We start from the raw sequence: 17,883 nt of genomic DNA on the forward strand, positions 1-17,883 counted from the left end.
CGTAGGAGTTCTTCAAGTTGTGTGGCTGAGCATACAGTGTGCATGGCTACCTGGGGTGCGACAATGAGCCAGCACTGAGCAGCGCCCCCCTGACCGAAACGTGTGAGGATTGTCTTGGTTCAGCTACTGTCCTCGTTACCAGGCCGGCAGATGCATGGTTTGGGGACAGGATAATGGTAAGATGAGCACTGTGCACTTTTTTTTTTCCACTTTCAAAACCTGTAGCAGCTCTGCGGTTGGTGTTACGCTGTTTTGAGCCTGCAGTGTGGCCAAGAAGGCCAGTGGTGCCCTGGCCTGTATGAGGAACAATGTGGTCAGCGGGACCAGGGAGGTGATTCTGCCCCTGTACTTGGCATTGGTGAGGCTGCACCTCGAATTCTGTGTTCAGTTTTGGGTTCCTAAGTTCAAGAATGATGTTGAGGTGCTGCAGTGTGTCCAGAGAAGAGCAGCAAAGCTGGTGAAGAGGCTGCAGAACAAGTCTTATGAAGAGCAGCTGAGGGAACTGGGGTTGTTTAGTCTGGAGAAAAGGAAGTTGAGGGGAGATCTTATCGCTCTCGACCACTGCCTAAAAGGAGGTTGTACTGAGGTGGATGCTGGTCTCTTCTCTCAGGTGCTAAGCGATAGGATGAGAGGGAGTGGCCTCAAGTTGCACCAGCATAGGTTCAAATTAGACATCAGGAAAAATTTCTTCACTGAAAGGGTTATTGGGCACTGTCAGAAGATGCCCAGGGAGGTGGTTGAGTCACCATCCCTGGAGGTGTTTAAGAGACAGGTAGATAAAGTGCTTAGGGCTATGGTTTAGTAGTCGGCAGGTGCAGTTGGACGCGATGATCTTGAAGGTCTTTTCCAAACAAGCAATTCCATGATGCTGGCTGGAGGCCAGGTGTGGATATAGGAGTAGGGGCAGACAAACAGATCAGCTGTGACCTGGAGCTGTGACTGCAAGCATTCAGCCTTTCTATCTGCACTGAGTAACTCCTCCCACCAGGTGAGATTATGCTCCAGCATTATCCCAACTTGTGGGTTGGGATAAAGGCAGTTTAGTTGAATAGAGAAAAATAAAAACAGAATATATATATAGTGAGCGATGATCTCCTCTCCATCTGGATAAAACCCAGTGCACGCTGTGAAGCTTCAACCCCAGCCATACCCCAAGCAGCCTCACCTGGCCTATGTAACCCCTCCACGACTGGATGTGATCCTGATGGTATGGAATATCTCAGCTGCCCTGGCTGTGTCCCTTCCCAGCTTCTTGTGACAATGAACTCTCTCAACCAAACCCAAGAACCGAACCCTTTCCCAGCTGGAACCAGGACCACCTGCCTCATTTACTGCATTACCCTCCCTCAATTCAGCACAATGCTGTGCAACATTACAGCCTCCCCTGCTCCAGACACTGCCCCTACACTGTAGTTCGCTCATGACTTTCCTTGCTCTGCAACAGATCTAAATTTCACTGTTTCACCTGAGAAAGAGGGTACTTGTAACAGAAAGATGTGAACCAAACTGCTTTAATTATGGTAGAGACTCTTTATTAGTTCAACTTGTATACAAAGTATACTTCAAAGTGATACAAATAGTGTTAGTGTTTCTTCTGCAGACTAGAAATAAAGATCTGTTAAGCACTGTTTTACCCTTCTTCTGTATATAAAGGTAGAAAACGTAAATAGATTGGCAGTGAACCACAATGCTGGAAGACAGTTCAATGTTTAGTTGTAAATATAAAGTTGCATAGAATTGTAGGTCTTTATGAAGGCATCTGTCTATATGGTAAAATCTCCCTGACCTACCGTACTTCACCCCATGAGCCCTATGGGAGAAAGGCAAGGCTTGTATTGCTCTTTTTTACAACCTGCCCAGCACTTCTAAGCAGCAGAATTGTAGAAAAGCACCACATCGGAAACATCCACAAGGACAGCTCATGGAAAATTCCATTTGCAAGGCTACCCTTTGCTGTCTGCCTTAGGAACCGTTTGCCACCTGGGATCTACGAACACAGTGAACTTCCGAAAACCATCTCAGACCATTTGATACAAAAAGGCTTTTGGCCCCTCCAAACACTCCACTACACCAGGTATTTTGCTTGACTATGTGATCCTGTTCCCTTCTGTGCTGACAAAACAACTCGTATGTGTGCACTGTGGAATTAATTTATCCCACATGAGACTGTTAATATAGCACTAGAATAATACTAATTAAAAATTGCCACCTTTATCAGGAAGTTTACCACACTTCTTCCTTGCCAGTCCCACACACAACTCAGATGCACCGTTCACAGTTCCAAGCCTTTTCCTGAACCTCATCTAAACCTACTGCAAGCTTTCCACAAAATTACTGCTCCTGTTCCAAATTAAGCAATTGAGCAACAATGTCCACACTGCCCCAGGCTACCAACAATTTTTTTGCGTTGGAAGGAGGGCAGGAGAACCAACAACACAGCTTTAATGCTGCAGGAAACAGAGCAAACAAAAAGTCAAATTCAAGACAAAATGTGAAGTGGTGAAGTCAGCTGAGGGAACTCATTTAGGTGTATTTCTAGCCGGTCTCTTGGGTCTTCAGAATAAACACATAAATGTCAATTTTCTTTCAGAGGCAAACTCACCACTCACTTGAAAATTTCTCTGAAAACATCCTTAGTGTTATTCTTTTTCACCCCATTTAACGTAGGATAAGGATTTGCTCAGCTCCTTGTAACACCTTGCACTTTACTTAGCTTGCTCCCTCCGAGTTTTGTCTGCAAATCTTCTGGTCTTGGTACTATTACATGTAGTACTCGCTTACTTGCAGCTAAAGATTTAATCTCCTTCTCATTCTGATGCAATGTTAGCTGTAATGCCACAAGCCAGCAGTTTACACTGGTGAGCTCGCTGGTGCACAGGCTGCCACAGCAGCATCGCTGCCCTCAGGCTGAGGGAAGTCACACTGCACTTACTCTTCCCCTCCGCTCTCCCTGCTCCACTGTTTGCTTTCCCTCTTCTAGCTACAAAGTGCTATTAGAAGCATCTGAAAATCCAACAACTGTCTGCATGGCTCCTGGTCCACTTGAGTACCAGTTCCAGTTGCTCTCAAAGTGTGACGCGGTATGAGAATACAAAGAGCGGTAACACAGCGCTGGAGCTCTCCTGGAATGCACTGTTAGCAGTGTCTCTCATATAATCCTAAAATACTACCAAGACTAGGAAGCAGCATTTCCAAGAAAATGTCTTCACTTACACCAAGTCTACTACAATGTTTGGACCCCTAGTTTTTAGAAAAAGGATTAACAGACTACTTGAAAGAAAGCAAAAAGCTGCTTGCTTCTGCCAGCTATTGAGAGCTGTGTAATACATGAGTCTGGAAGAGACAAAATTAGGTAAAATATTAACATAATGGACTACTTATTTTAGCCTAGTTAATTTTAAGACACAGGTAAAACGATGGCCGTATTTAAGCACAAACTACTCTGTGAGTGGGTCATTAGTAAAGGAAAATCTTAAGTGCAGAATAGTTATCATCACTGAGGAATGGCATTAAGCTTAAAGTAACCGGATGGATCTGATGCTGTTAGCTAGTGAATGCCCACTTCAGATACCTGCAAAACACTGCTTCCCTGCTGAAGGAAACCCAAGCTGATCGGTCATTCCAGCAACAGGTGGGCCCGTAGTGTTGCCACATTTCAATAGTGGAAGTTCAAGACTCTTCCGAGCTGGTAATTAGAAGCTACACAGATTGTGCGGCAGCAAGTCTTTCCTTAGCACCTAGGATGTGTTTTCTTGCGCAGTTTCATATTTGTCACTTTGAGGACAGACAGCAGACCAAATGCTAAGTAAACATTAAAGAAACCCTACTTCCTATGCTAGAAGGAATTTAGTCACAAGTAAGCCCTAAAACAAGTGCAGAGATCCCACTATGGAGAAAGCACAGAGCTAATAGCTTGGTTTTTTTTCCTGTGGTAAGAACAGAAAAGATTGGATGATCGTAACTACCCTCCAACTTGGGAAAGATGATCCAGCTCATCAGAGTTTTATAGGATTTTGAAGGAATTTTCTTCTTTTGTATTAAGCAAAGCAGATAAAGTCACATCACAGAACCACACAGTTACAGTACACAGAAAAGCACCGACTGATTCTAATAGCATGAAATCTGGTGCCGCCAAGAAGCTTCAAAATTAGTGTCAATGCTGAAACAGCCACAGAGACCACAGACACGAACAACTTGCTTATTCAGAACACAAGATAATAAAAGCATTCTTACTTTCTACCTACAGCTTTACTACACACACTAATGTATATGAATCAACCACTGAATGTTTGGCGCAAACGAAGGTCTTCGCAATTATAGCTACTGTTGCACTGTTCAGATTGTCAAATAAGGCTGCTTAAGAGATGTGCTAGGCCATGTGTCAGTGAGACTGCTGTAGTGACCTAAATACTGTCAATTATTGTAATTTAATCTAGAATATAAAGACTGAAACTAAGAACATATTTGGCCATAACTCTTCATGTGAGTGTTTTCTTCTGCAAAAAAAACCACGAACAAAACAACTTTAACAGAAGAGTTATTTCTGCCAGTTTTTAAATGCTCAAGACCTCAACATGTGCACATTTGCTTCAGTGATGCTAAAGACACAGTAGAATAGAAGGATCTATTAATGCCTGAAATTAAGACAGCTCTGACCACATGTCTTCATAACGTAATTTATGTGCTAAAGCAAGTGGCTGCCTCTCTCTTTGGTTATGCCGTTAGCCATAAAAGCGTTGCTCTGAGTGACAGCAAGGCATGCACAGTAATGTATGTGCTTTTTAAACTATAAAATTAACTTACTCAGATTGTTGCGCCTGCACATGTTTTCCTGAAAGTTCAAAACTGATTTAGCACACGCAGTAAACAGGAGGTCAGGTTCTCCCCGACTCATTCCTCTGAAGAGCTGCAACGGAGGACAGAATATGGCTTAGTTATAGCCGTGAAAACAACATGAACAGGCTGTGTGAGAAGCGTAGAGAAAAGTCTTCAAACTCTTGTACAGATCTCTTACGCAATCCTTCCTTACAAACAAACGCCCCTCGATTCAGTATTTGCCGGTCTGTTAAAAAAATCCTAGCTCTTAACACAGTTGTGAACTTGAGTTCCAACAAAGATGCCCGAGGTCCAAGCGACTGTGCAAACACTAGTCTGTTGTGAATATTAATGTTCAAGTAGCCTTAAACCTGCCCAAATAAATTCACGGTATTTATACGTACTTTAAAGACACAAAGTATCAAATGCACTGGCCTTAAGCTTATAGGACCCTGTAGAAATAATCGATACTTTCAAATATAAAATTTTCAAATTTTTAAATAGAATGCAGATCCCCTCCCACAAGCTCCAAGTTACTCACAGACCTATTTGAACAGTTTTCGATGACTCCATTACCTTGGGGTTTGGTATTACTCTCTTTAGCATGTATCATCAGCCTGGGAAATTAGGGAAGCTCTAAAGTTAAAGTCAACCTCACCTGGAGTTGTTACACCACAGAACTACAATTTAAAGTGCTTTCTTTCCATGTCTGAAATAGACCTTCTACAGACAGTAAACAAACAATATCTATTACTTTCTATTACTGACCTACTAATTCTATTACTGACTTTTCCCCAAACTAAGTACATCCCTAATGTCATTAATGATGATCACGTTTTCTTTCTGTTTCATGTATAAGCACGAAGAAGACTGAAACAGACTGTGCTGGACCAGAAAAGAAACATCATTTAAGTATCTTTGACTTTAAAAAGTTCTAGCTTTCAGGCTTGAAAGACTCCTGTAAATGATGCACTGAAGAGATAACAAACCAAGTCTCCTTCCCCCCTTTTATGAAAACACTAGCTAAAAATGTATTTGTAAAGTACTGGTTTTTAATGCCCAGTATTCCCAAAGAGAAAAGTGCCCCATGGACCACAAGGAAAGAAAGCAGTAATCTAGATTTCAAAAGAAAGCAAGTAAATCAGAAATTATATAAAGTTTACCAAGCATTCGTAGAAAAGTTAGCCAGATAGTCACAGAAATGAGAAAATAATGCTTTTTGCACTTGTTTCTGCTTAGATAACTGTAACTTCCCTAGGTTTTCGTTTTACACTCTCTACTCGTGTCAGAGGGCGGAAATTTGTAGACTTCTTGCTTGCTCCTGTAGTAGTTAATCGACAGTCCTTCTTCAGGCCCCTCAGCAGCTCCATTAATTCCCGTTTTTCCAGCTCTGCCTGCTCCAGCTCTTGACGGTGCTGTCTCTCTGCAGCCATCAGAGAGCATACATCCGACATCAGTCGTGACATCTGACTCTGAAACACAAAAGCAGACTTACTGTAAGAAACAAACTCTTCCCAATGGTGATGGCATGAAGTCGAATTGGCCGTGCATGTAGGGTGATGGATTATAAAGAATAGGCAACACTGAAATAATTTCTTAATAGTGGAACAAACGTAAAAAATTTGAGACACAATACAGCATTTACCTTCCAAGATGGTCTTGTTTCAAAAATTCCAATATTTTTTAAATGTTTCAAAAATTTGAAAACAAAAATTTGTTTCAAAAATTAAAGTTAGAATTCCAATACAGTTTTCCTAAACATGCAAAAAGTTTCTTATAAAGTATAATAAGAAACTGTGGATTTACCCAGTTGCTGCTTAAATTTTGCATTTTAAGACTCCAACCAAAATAAAGCTTTGGTTATGTTCAGACACGTTCTTCAAGTATTAAACATAAATTCAGTAAAATGGACATAAACTATAAAACAAATCCATTGATTTTTGGCTTTCAAAATCATTATTGCTATATAATAAGAACTGAATGCATGAAAAGAGAAGACAGCCTGGCTCATTACTTGATGAAGTTTACATTTAGTTGACCCATAGTGTAAATACCGCTGTGTGCAGTAGGGTGCTTTGTCAGCACTGGATTAAGCCACTTTGGACAGCACTTAAAAAGGAGCTGAATATTTAATTACATCTGATTTGTAATGTATCCCCTATGCTCAGATACTGAAAATGGGTTTCAGACTGATTTGCTGACATATTATCTACACACAGAACAATACAGCCCTGGTACAGCAGCATCCAGGTTAGCTCCAAAGGAATTTGAAGTAGATAAACTGCACAAATACAGGGCTCACCCTGCTTCTCAACAGAGCTGATTAGCCCAGCCAAAGCATTGTGCTAATGCCTGTTTTGCTTCCCATACTTACTGTAATTCTCATCTGTATGAGATTACACTTACAAAATAAGAGACTACTACCAGGAAAAGCAAAAGGCTGGGCTGGTAAGAGAGGGGAAATAGAGAAAACAATCATATTTACCTTTAATTCTTCAATTTGATTTAGCAGAACACTCTCTTTTTGGACCATATGCCTTCTCTGTGAATCTAACCTTGACTCCATCTCATGTTTTGCTTCCTCCACTCTGCAGATCATTTCTGACCTAAAAAGTTTATTTCTCCTTGTTAGGTCTTGTAAGCACAGAAAAGAACGATATTTAAATTCCAGCAAGCCTTCTCACAGCCAAACAGCTCGATCTGATTCCCATTATACTCTACAAGACACCTCTCTGGAGGCATGATAAGTACGATTGATTAATTTAAATAGAACTAGCATTAAAAGGTGCTTTGTGCCCAGGGGTTACTGAGGTGACCACGCACGGCCTGTATAGGGGATGACCGTGTCGTATTCCTGACATAATTCTATCAGCTCAAGATCATATATTTATGACTTTAAATGATTTACCACCTTTTACTTACAGTTAGTGCTTACTTAGTATTACTAAGCACAGGTAGACAAAATAAAAAGACTGAACACTGTAGTATCGCCAAACATGCAGTCTTGTCACTTTTGCAGCTGACACTAAATGACAGCGTGTGGTAAACAATTGTAACCTAATCACTCACACAGATTCACAGCCAAAACCCAGCTGTTGCAACAGCCTTTTGAGTGCAGAAACTAGGTAGCAGAATGCCTTGTGTCTCAATGCATTTAAAACAGATCTGAACCTGACTTCACAACAACATTCAAGAGCGAAAGACTGAGAAAGCTGAAAGATACAAATGGAAAGAAACATGGAAAAAAACACCAGTTCAACTGGAATATCATGGAAAGGGAAAGCTACAGCAACAAAGAGGAGAAGAAAAAGAGGATGTCGGTAAGAAGAGTTGTATTCACCAACTGTTATTAATCTCCTAGAATTTTAATCAGAACTGAAAATTAGATGTGCAGAAGTTTATTCTAACAGTCTGTATCTGTAAAAATAATTAGAGATTTTTATCTTTGAGATCAGTAAAAAATAATCTAGGTAAAATTATTAAATGATGTGACTTTGAGTCTATATCAAGCCAACGGAAAAATGAAATTGCTAACTTCAATCCAGTTCTTGTTAGGCATTTTGTTATTTTATACAGTCAGCTCAGTTTTACTCAACTACAAGCAATAGTATTTTAGAATTTATAATAACTCAGACCAAAAAAAATTACAGCAAAACCCCCAAACCAGTAAGAATCCAAAGACTATGCCGACACATAACAGTACTCTGGCCTGTTAGAGTCAAGTAATTAGAAGACTATATAATGCATACTGAAATCCAGCACTAGTATTTTAAGAGTTCTAAGCAGTGATTTTAGGCCCAGACTAACAGAAATGTCAAAGAAATAGAAGATTGGTACCGAAGTAGTTCTAAGTCAGTTCTTAGCTCTGCTACGCAATTATGCTGTATGTCTTCTGCGCTGAGAATGAAGTAACCACAGCCATTGGGGCATTCATGGCTCCGATATTCACAGACTGCCAGGTGACCATCTAAGTTACGTCGTTCAACCTGAACTGTACAACCTGAACAGGGAACAGTAAGGTAGGCCAGTCACTTACAACTGACAAAAGCATTTGAATTAATTCCAAACAAAAACACTCAAGCAAACAAGCTGCAGTATCTTGAGCCAAGAAAGCACCAAGCTATTAAAACAATGAAAAAAAGTGATTTCTTTAGAACATGAAATGCAATAGTCGTAAACAAAAGTACTAGTAATAAAACATTTTTTAGAAGTGTTATTAATATATTCATCCATTAACTGAAAATACATATTAAAAGTAGGTATTTTCTGTTAAATCTTCTGCTGCTGGTCTGGCATTAAAGCAACTTCAGTAATGAGAAACCGATGCCAAGCTAAGACTCTAGCAGCCTGCCTGCACTTCTGCCATAGAAACACACTAGACCACATAAACAAGAACATTTATTTATTACCATTTAAAATCTGATGCAAATACAGAAACATTTCCACAGAAATTCTAGGAGAAAAACTTTACAAATCTGTAAAGTGTGGAAAACAAAAAATGAGCACTATATAAATTATTGCTACATTTCACACACTCAACTTTGAGACTGTAGTCTTCATTTTTAATCTTTGAGTCACTGTTCGATGTAATACATATTATAGCTTCTTTCATTGTGTTTGAAGATAAAATAGATGTAGGAAAAAATGGAAATGTAAAGTAGATGTAGGAAAAATGGAGCAATGAAACTTGTCAACAAACCCTACCAGAAAACTACAAAAGATAGCCCTCTAGAAGAGCTTGACAAATAAATATAACCATTTGTAATTGGAGGTACACAAAACACACTCTCGTGTAGTCTTGAGGAAGAGTTCAAGAGATGCAAGAGCCCCGTACCCTGAACACCAGACATCAGAGATAAGGTGTGATAACTCCATGACTGCTCCTGTTTCTGTGAATCTGAAGCATTTGCAAGAGTCACTCACTGCTGAGAGAAATTATAACTAGGAATTTTAGTACCTTAATCTTCTTATAATTAATTACAATGGCTATGCCCTTAGCATCATTAATTAGAAATTAACTTTGTCTAGGAACAGAAGACATTTTGAATAAAATTGACTGAGAAATTTTAGCAGTATGCTTCTTCGTCTGGAGGTGTAGGTTTGTTTTACATAGACCTTAACATCAATTCTAACCAGAATTTAGCTTAAAACAATCCTCATTTCCAAGACATGTTTTAGTTAAAACCATGAGAGTGCAAGTGGCTGCACAGACACCAGGCAACCAGACATTTTATAAACAAATTGTGGCCCATAAGCATTGTGTAGGTGCTATTACATTGATTCAGATATCAAAACAAACAGCCAAAATTGAAAGACAAACTCATAACTTGACAGAAAACAAAGCAAGCGCATTACTGTAGTTTCATAAATTTTAAGTCCATCATTCCATTCGCTTTGTTTATTAGCTCTCAGATAAGAAATTGTTGCTAATGATCACGATTGCCATAAATTGGTAACAAATTTTGTTCAAAAAGATTGCTCTAAAGAGCAGACCATGCTAAAGCTTTGAATTTCTGTTTGGAAATAACAGCCATTATTGTTGAAGAAAGATGACAAACACATGCCTTCTGAATAAAAATGATTCAACTTATTTAAATGTTACTCACCGATATTGAAGCATGGTATCAGACTATATTCACACTCCTTTTCATGCCTGTCTATAGACTCCAGAGAACAAACCATTTGACAGCCAGACTCCCTGTTTTTGCAATGTAGTTGAAGACGGTTTAAATCATTTTTCATGTATCTACATAATAAAAAAAAAAAGAAGTTCTACAATCTGGGAACATTATTGAAAAATTCGTATTTGCAGCTTTTGGGAGAAGAAAGTGAGAATCTAAACTCCATTAGGAAAAATTAAATGATCAGTTTGGGTTTTCATTTTGATAATTCAAGTGACTGTATTGGAAAAGAATAGGCTGAAAAGATACAATGTTAATGGAAAATTCAGTCTCCAAAATTAAATGTGCAAATGAAATCTTTATTTTTGAATAAACTGTGACCTTTCACTAGCTCAGCAAATATTACTGGTAACAAACACTAGGGTTACTCATTCTTCATTTGAGTTTTGTGTTTCTAAACATGCCAAACTGAACTGACTACAGTGACTACAGACAAAACAATCTACAGATTAAACTCTAGGGTTCTGTCTACACCATATTTCAACTTTCCACATAGTAAAATCTCATTAGTCACAAAAACACTGGGAGTACTAATTGAGTTAATTTAACATCTGTGGCTTTTAAAGGTTTTAAACACAACGTAACTGTTAATGTAAGCCTGATTAGACAATACAGCAGTTAAACAGAAAGCAATGACTACTGATGAAACTCTGTGCTGGCAAGGAATTATAGAAGACAGCTGTGAAAATAGCCTGCTTTACATGACAAGGCGGCTAAGACATATTCTTACAGCTAAAGGCTTTTTAAAAAAGGATTTGAAGGCAAGAAGTTTGGCTCGCATCTAAAGAAATTGTTTGCTACAAACCCCACTACAGTATCCAGGTAAGACTGAGAAGAAAAACAGAAGATATGCAGTGTTAAGTGACTGCTCTTGTCAAGAGGCGCTTTGCCTGCTTTCTCTAAAGAAGTATGAGAAAGTTTTGGTATTGCAGAAGACCTTAATACCCAGACAGACATCTAGAATCAGCATTCAAGATATAAAAAGATGTACAACAGAGTCTTGTTTCCATTTTGAAATCTTAATGCCTTGAAAGTTAATTATAATACACAGAAAATGCTAATGCTCTCATGCAAGTCACAGGTTTCCGCCATAGGCGTATCAGATAAAGATAACCTGAGTGACAGTAAATGACAGGAGATGAAGCTGTGCAAGCCAAGCTCAGAATCCTAAATTCATGCAATTTCAACATACAGCAAGATTACTGAGTACCTGTAGAGAGGTCGTAGTGAAGATATATCAACCGTTTGCCTGTCTTCAGGGCAGTTACTGTGATGAACAAGCCATCCATGTATGCAAGCACTGCAGAAAGCATGTTCACAAGGAGCCTGTAATGGATCTTCTAACACACCACGGCAGATGGAGCACAACAGCCCTTCATTAACGTAGCCAACAAAACGCTCAATATCATAACCCATGCTCTCCACACACTTCCAACCTATTGAAACAACACAGAGAAGTAAACCAGTCTTTGTCCTGAATCTGTATTGCTAGATTCACAAAAAGGCCTGGAAGCTATTCTAGAAATATGAGGAACATATTGTGAATAAAGAACGTCATAGGTGAGAATGCAACTACTTATATACTTTGGAGACTTTAAGATTTAAGTGAGAATTTGTGAGTTATACTGCTGGATGTCAGAATCCCAACTTTATGTCAAGATTCTCTGAACTCTGAATGCAAAGACTTCAGCAGACAGTTGAGCCATGCTTGTTCTGAGATTTGCTACTGAACATAGAACTAGCAGCCACTGTGAAACATATAGCTTCCATTTACTTGAATTCTACCTGAAGAAAAAACATCATAGAAACTCAAATACAAATGCCTGCTTTCCATTTTAATGTATTTTATATAATGCCTAACAAACTTACAAGACAGAGTCCATACAGCCAGTAACTGTGGTACTTTCAGTTTGTGTTTATAAACTGCATGTAGCTTAATGTGTTGGTTTCACAATGGAAAGAAAAAGCCTTAGATTCTGTACTTATTGTAGACTTCCATTTCAGAGGGAACAGCATGAAATCTCCACGTGCCTAGAGAAAAGTATTTCAGGAAGAAAAAGAAGCCAAAACTACATCTAACTCTGAAATCATGAGGTGCTGTCGTCTCCTACCACTGGTATTTTATAAAACTGAGTAGCTTTTAAATAGATTTGAAAGTTTTGTGAATAAAAATTAACAGGCAATCTGCCTTCATCAGAATCCTATCATGAAAGGCCTAGTAGAATTTGGCAAGTCTCAGTAGAACTCACTTACAAGAATATGTTTTAGGCTTTGCATTTGTGCCTAACATACAAAATTACTTCTGTAATCCTACTCGGACCTGTGAAAGAGTTTTTCGCTAGTTATGATGTTCTCTAAATAAAAAAAAGGAAGATATCCCACCTTTTCAGGTCTTACTACACAAACATGTAGTTTGTCCAAACACTTTGGAAACAAGTTTTCTGATCAGTAAGACATGTAATAACTTCCTTTCCTCGGTTTCTCTTCACTGCTTTATTAAGCCTATGAGAAAAATAGGAAAGAAAAAGGATCAGTACTGTTTCTTAAGTTCGCAAGCGCTAACCAGCCAGCTACTGAATAGATGCTGTCCTAACAGCCCATTAAAACAAAGCTTTCTAAAGCCACTGTAAAACCTACAATTCGACAAGAGAGATCTGACGAGATTGGGAAAGGGAATCATCAGTTTCTCTTTCAATTATTACTGAAGCACATATTTCTCACAAAGCTGAACACCCTGCTGCCATTTAATTTTGAAACCTTACAGTTTTGTTTGTAAGACTGAAGACAACAGAATTTAATATTTTTGAAAAGTAGCAACTGAAATCTGCTAAAATTACATTTCTTAAAAAGATGAATATTTCTATCTCAGCTGTTTTTATCTGGGCATGATATGCAGTTCATTTTTAAACCAGAAGTATTGCAGCCAAGTTCACGGTACTGACAAACAACACTGCTGTGCTGTGTGGCATAACAAAAAATTTAAAAGGATGTCATCACTTAAATCCCCCAAGATGATACCTAGCCATTGCACAGTGCCATTCAGAGAGTATCTCAATCTGTATTAGAGAAGCCTGGAATTTAGAAGATCTTCTAGATCTGAGGATCAATGCATATCTTCACTGATTATGAATGGTGCTTGTGTTAAAAAGGTATCTGCTAAGATCGAAGTTAATAAAACCTGTCATAAAAGCACACATAAGCAAGCATGCGTGTTACCCAGATACAAAGCACATCACCTGCTATACGGCTTCCATATTGTGTTTTTTCTGCCAGCACGTCCATTGTGCAGCCGACACCATGGCTTGCAGAGATGCTCAAGCTAGCTTTGGCTTAGCTAGGACCTACCAGCCAGGTGACCTAGTGACAGCACTGCCACAGCCGCAGCAAGTGCGATCCACAAAGACTCCTGACAAGATCCCGGGCGGTTTTCAGACCGCATTTAGCTCTGTGCTTCTGTGGTTGCATTATCATCAACAACACAGCTAAAACAAATTTACAGGTATCTGGGATATGCTATTCCTTCAGCCACAGCATGGACATTCTGTGTCTTAGAAGAGTCTGCTCAAGAAAATACCATATTATGAAGATGATAAGCAATTATTTTCTTTACTGTTGTTTCCTTGTATGTTTTTATAGGTCTCCTGCAAAGACAGGAAATTCAAGACTTCACTAGTATAGTGTGAACAAAATAAGCATTATGTTTGCACAAAGCTGTGATTGTAAGGACAGCAAGAACCAAAACGCAAAGTTGAAGAAGTGGAAAACAATGCTGACTATCAGTACCAGAATGTGAAGTCAAGTACTAGCTCCCAATATTGATGAAAACACTGAAACACATCGTATATTTATGATGGAGGACTCTTAATCAGCATACAAACCCCTAGTACTTTGAATTGTGAGCCTGAAATTCTGTTTTGGTTTAGTGGATCTTAGGATTCAGCTTTTAGAAAACTCTGAGTATTTTTTCTATTCTAGGTTTTCTGCTCTACCAGAGCAGAAACACATGCTTTAAGCCACATTTTGTGCACACACAGGTGATCCCTGAGCACTAAGTCATCAAAACACTCTTGGGCATATTTTAGCCAGTCTGAAGTCTATCAGAATGCAGAAAAGAGTATTTTTATCAAGAGGGAAACAAAAATTGTCTGTGCTTGAGAGAAAATTGAAGTGCAACAAATAAATTCGTATGTGTGTATGTGTATCCTCCACAAAAACAAGACCTCAAACGGAGACTGGATGGGAGTTTTGAGGCAAAAAAATATGGTCATCAGGGTTACAGTATGTTTTCAACACATGTTACAGCAGCACCACCCTACATAGCGCCAGAATTCTCTTTGCTTTGAGTCTGAGACTCACGACAACACTGTCACTGAAGTCCCAGACCTCTTCCAGTAGAAATTTCCCGACTTGAACAACTGGAGATGTTTTACCTTCCGCTAACTTTGAGAGATGCACTTTAGTCAGCAGTGAAGCAGAAGGAGAGCATCAGATAAATGCCATGCACTCTGGCAGTACACAACATTTTACTCAGTACTTCTACCACAAAACAACATAACTTTCAACTTCTGCTCTTCCCCAGAAATGTCTCTCTTCTTGACTTGGCCTCAAAATTTCTTCTTCTATTTCTATTACAATACACCAATCGTCACACTCCTTTTTTTGTTTGTTTGTAGTTCCCCTACATTATATATCACTGCCTTCCCACATTGCACTAACATTTCCGAACCTTGCTTTGTCTTTGGTTTCTCTGGTCCAGAATTTCATCCATCACGTGGCCATTATCAGAGACACTGTCCACACAGATATCTGGAATTTGCGGGAGCCAAATCTGGAAGGCAGAAAAGAACCAAACTATTACCTGCTATTTTACTTCTATTGGGTTTTTTTACACATATTTTATTACTCCTCACAGTTTTTCACAACCAAAAATTTCCCCCTGTGGGAATATAAACAAAGACTGTCAAGGAGGACTGTAAATGTACTCAAGTGACTTGCAGCTGCAGTGGGGAAAAACACGTATATCACAGTAATCACTGCTTAGTTCTGTGTGCTTGACAAGTAGAGCCTTTGTGTCTGAATAACATAGGCCTGTGATAAACTCAAAGGCACCCTAGCGAACACCCTTGAGATTCCTGCCCTGCTGTGGAAAGATCAAAGCACAGTGGAAAATTATGCCTGTGTGAATCCTTGACATACAGGTGAAAACAGCAGGTTTGAAAACACACTTTCTAGCAAGGTCCTGCACTCCCACTTGTGTTTCCTCTATCTGTGGTTGCTCCTGGGTCCTGTCTGTGTCGGCCCACCTCTCTCCCCAACTTCACAGATATGAAGTCCTTTTTTAGTAGCTACCACCCCATGTTGTTTGCACACCTAAAACCAGCCTTGAGCTACGGCCTGCACTGCCTTCAAACAGCAATTTTATGTGGCTATTAATAGCAGGGAGAATACAGGTAGATGCAGTTCTCAACAACATAACGGCACAGCTTGCCAAATGTCTGGCACTAATCAAAGCCATTCCACTGCCAAAATCAGAACAGTGAGATCAGATTGGTGACTTGTGTTTTGACTTTACGCTGCTTTCTAATTTTAAATAAAAACTGATTCTTTTCTACATGACAAAACAAATCAAGGCTGGAGTAAATCACAGAAGAACTACAGATCTGCATCGCTAAGATAGTATTTCCAGAAGTGCCGTGTGGCTGGAAGAACAAACAATCTGTGCAGGGCCCAGATGACATTAAAATACGCTATTGCTTCAGCGTATTTTATTCAAAAAGATAATCTATGGTTTAAATCCTGCTGTATAAAAAATGTTTTAGGGTGTCCTATGCCATTCTGCCTCAGTCAGAGTAAATCAGCTTATAAGGAAGCATTAACGCCCAAAAAGGCAAGGCTCATCTCTTGAACTGGGATAGGAGAAGCTGTTTCTACAGCCCCTTGATGCATCATTATGGAAAACTAACCTGTTTTAGGACTAGGCTGGGAAGGAACCCCCAAATGTTTTAACAGTTGTCCTACAGTAGCCCAAGCCGATCTATCTGCTAATTAATGTGCTCCTAGCCTCCCTCTACTACCTCCCTTGAATCTGTTACACCATCTACTTTGGCCCTTCCCTGAACTGGCTCCGACAACTGACTACACAACTACCCACTCATTTGCTAGGCTAGATTTTCTTGTAGATGGCTCAGCAAAAGCTTCAGTGACTGTGGACGTGGGGCAAGACAGGGGATGGGAAACAGCAGCCAAAGCAGAAAGGAAAGCCAGACAGCAGCAGCACCTGTGGTTAAAGCTGCTACAGGGTTGCTCCCTCAGCTCAGCTCCCCACATCAGTCTGTTGTGGCGCCTCATCAACACTCATGTAAGAGAAAAGGAGCTGAAGAGGATAAGTATGAATCGAAAGCAATACTAGCTTACACTGATGTAAAACCCTGACATAATCAACAAAAGCTTCCATAACAACCAGTAAGAAATATATAATTAATTTAAAGCCTATGCCTTTAGCAGGAACTACCTAAGAAACTGGAAACACTTTGACAAAGAACATTTTTGTATAACAATTTTGCTGTCCCCTGCAAAACCAACTCAAAACAGAGCGACACCGGGCCAGGAGGGATGCAGATCATAGAATCACCAGGTTGGAAAAGACCTCTTGGATCATGGAGTCCAACTATTCCTTATCTGACACTAAACCGTGTCCCTGAGCACCTCATCTACCCGTCTTCTAAAGATCTCCATGGATGGTGACTCAACCACCTCCCTGGGCAGCCTGTTCCAGCGCCCAATGATCCTTTTTGTGAAAATTTTTGTTCTGATATCCAGCCTGAACCTCCCCTGGCGGAGCTTGAGGCCATTCCCCTCGTCCTGTTCCCTGTCACTTGGGAGAAGAGGCCAGCACCCTGCTCTCTACAGCCTTCTTTCAGGTAGTTGTAGAGAGCAATACGGTCTCCCCTCAGCCTCCTCCTCTCAAGGCTAAACAACCCCAGTTCCCCCAGCCGCAACTCTTGTTCTCCAGCCCCTTCACCCCGATCACGCGGGCACTTCCCTGGCGCTGCGAGTCCAGGACTGGGGCGGGGCGAGGCCCCCCGGGAGCGGCAGCGCCGTGCAGGCCTAGGCGCCGGCGTCGGTCCCACCGCCCGCCAGGATGGGGCAGCCCAACCCCACCCCCGCCCCCGGCACGTGCCAAGGTCCGCAGCCCGGCGTCCCCGAGCTACCGCCGCCCTGAGCCCGGCCCAACTCGGCCACTCACCCCGCGCGCCTCCGCCCGCTGTCGCGAAATTGGCGTTACTTTGCGGCCGCGCTTTGCTTGTGTGTCTCGCGCACGCGCCGCTCCCCGCCGTGCTTCGGGGCCACGCAGGACGGCAGGGCTCGCGCACGCGCAGTAGCGGCG

The 17,883-nt window shown here is 40.5% G+C and overlaps 1 protein-coding gene across 1 annotated transcript; it reads right to left on the reverse strand.

The window, feature by feature from the left end:
* Window positions 1-5,943: 5,943 nt before the first annotated feature.
* LOC104056741 (RING finger protein 151) lies at window positions 5,944-17,882 on the reverse strand. Its single transcript, XM_054059664.1, has 8 exons — window positions 17,743-17,882; window positions 15,223-15,324; window positions 12,879-12,998; window positions 11,707-11,932; window positions 10,422-10,561; window positions 8,653-8,815; window positions 7,301-7,421; window positions 5,944-6,287 (listed from the first exon to the last, which is right to left on the reverse strand). Exons 4-8 carry the CDS (start codon window positions 11,910-11,912, stop codon window positions 6,051-6,053), a joined length of 867 nt encoding a protein of 288 aa, XP_053915639.1. The 5' UTR covers window positions 11,913-11,932; window positions 12,879-12,998; window positions 15,223-15,324; window positions 17,743-17,882; the 3' UTR covers window positions 5,944-6,050.
* Window position 17,883: the final 1 nt, after the last annotated feature.

This window comes from Cuculus canorus, chromosome 2 (genome assembly GCF_017976375.1).
Source record: "Cuculus canorus isolate bCucCan1 chromosome 2, bCucCan1.pri, whole genome shotgun sequence".
In the NCBI taxonomy this organism is placed as follows: Eukaryota; Metazoa; Chordata; class Aves; order Cuculiformes; family Cuculidae; genus Cuculus; species Cuculus canorus.

What these genes read in the sequence shown, in the direction of transcription:
- LOC104056741 (XM_054059664.1), bottom strand. Translation starts at nt 11,912, where the DNA reads ATGGGTTATGATATTGAGCGTTTTGTTGGCTACGTTAATGAAGGGCTG. An exon ending in TCACTACGACCTCTCTACAG is followed by an intron (nt 10,562 to 11,706) that starts GTACTCAGTAAT and finishes TTTATTATGTAG; the next exon opens with ATACATGAAAAATGATTTAA. An exon ending in GATACCATGCTTCAATATCG is followed by an intron (nt 8,816 to 10,421) that starts GTGAGTAACATT and finishes TTCCCTGTTCAG; the next exon opens with GTTGTACAGTTCAGGTTGAA.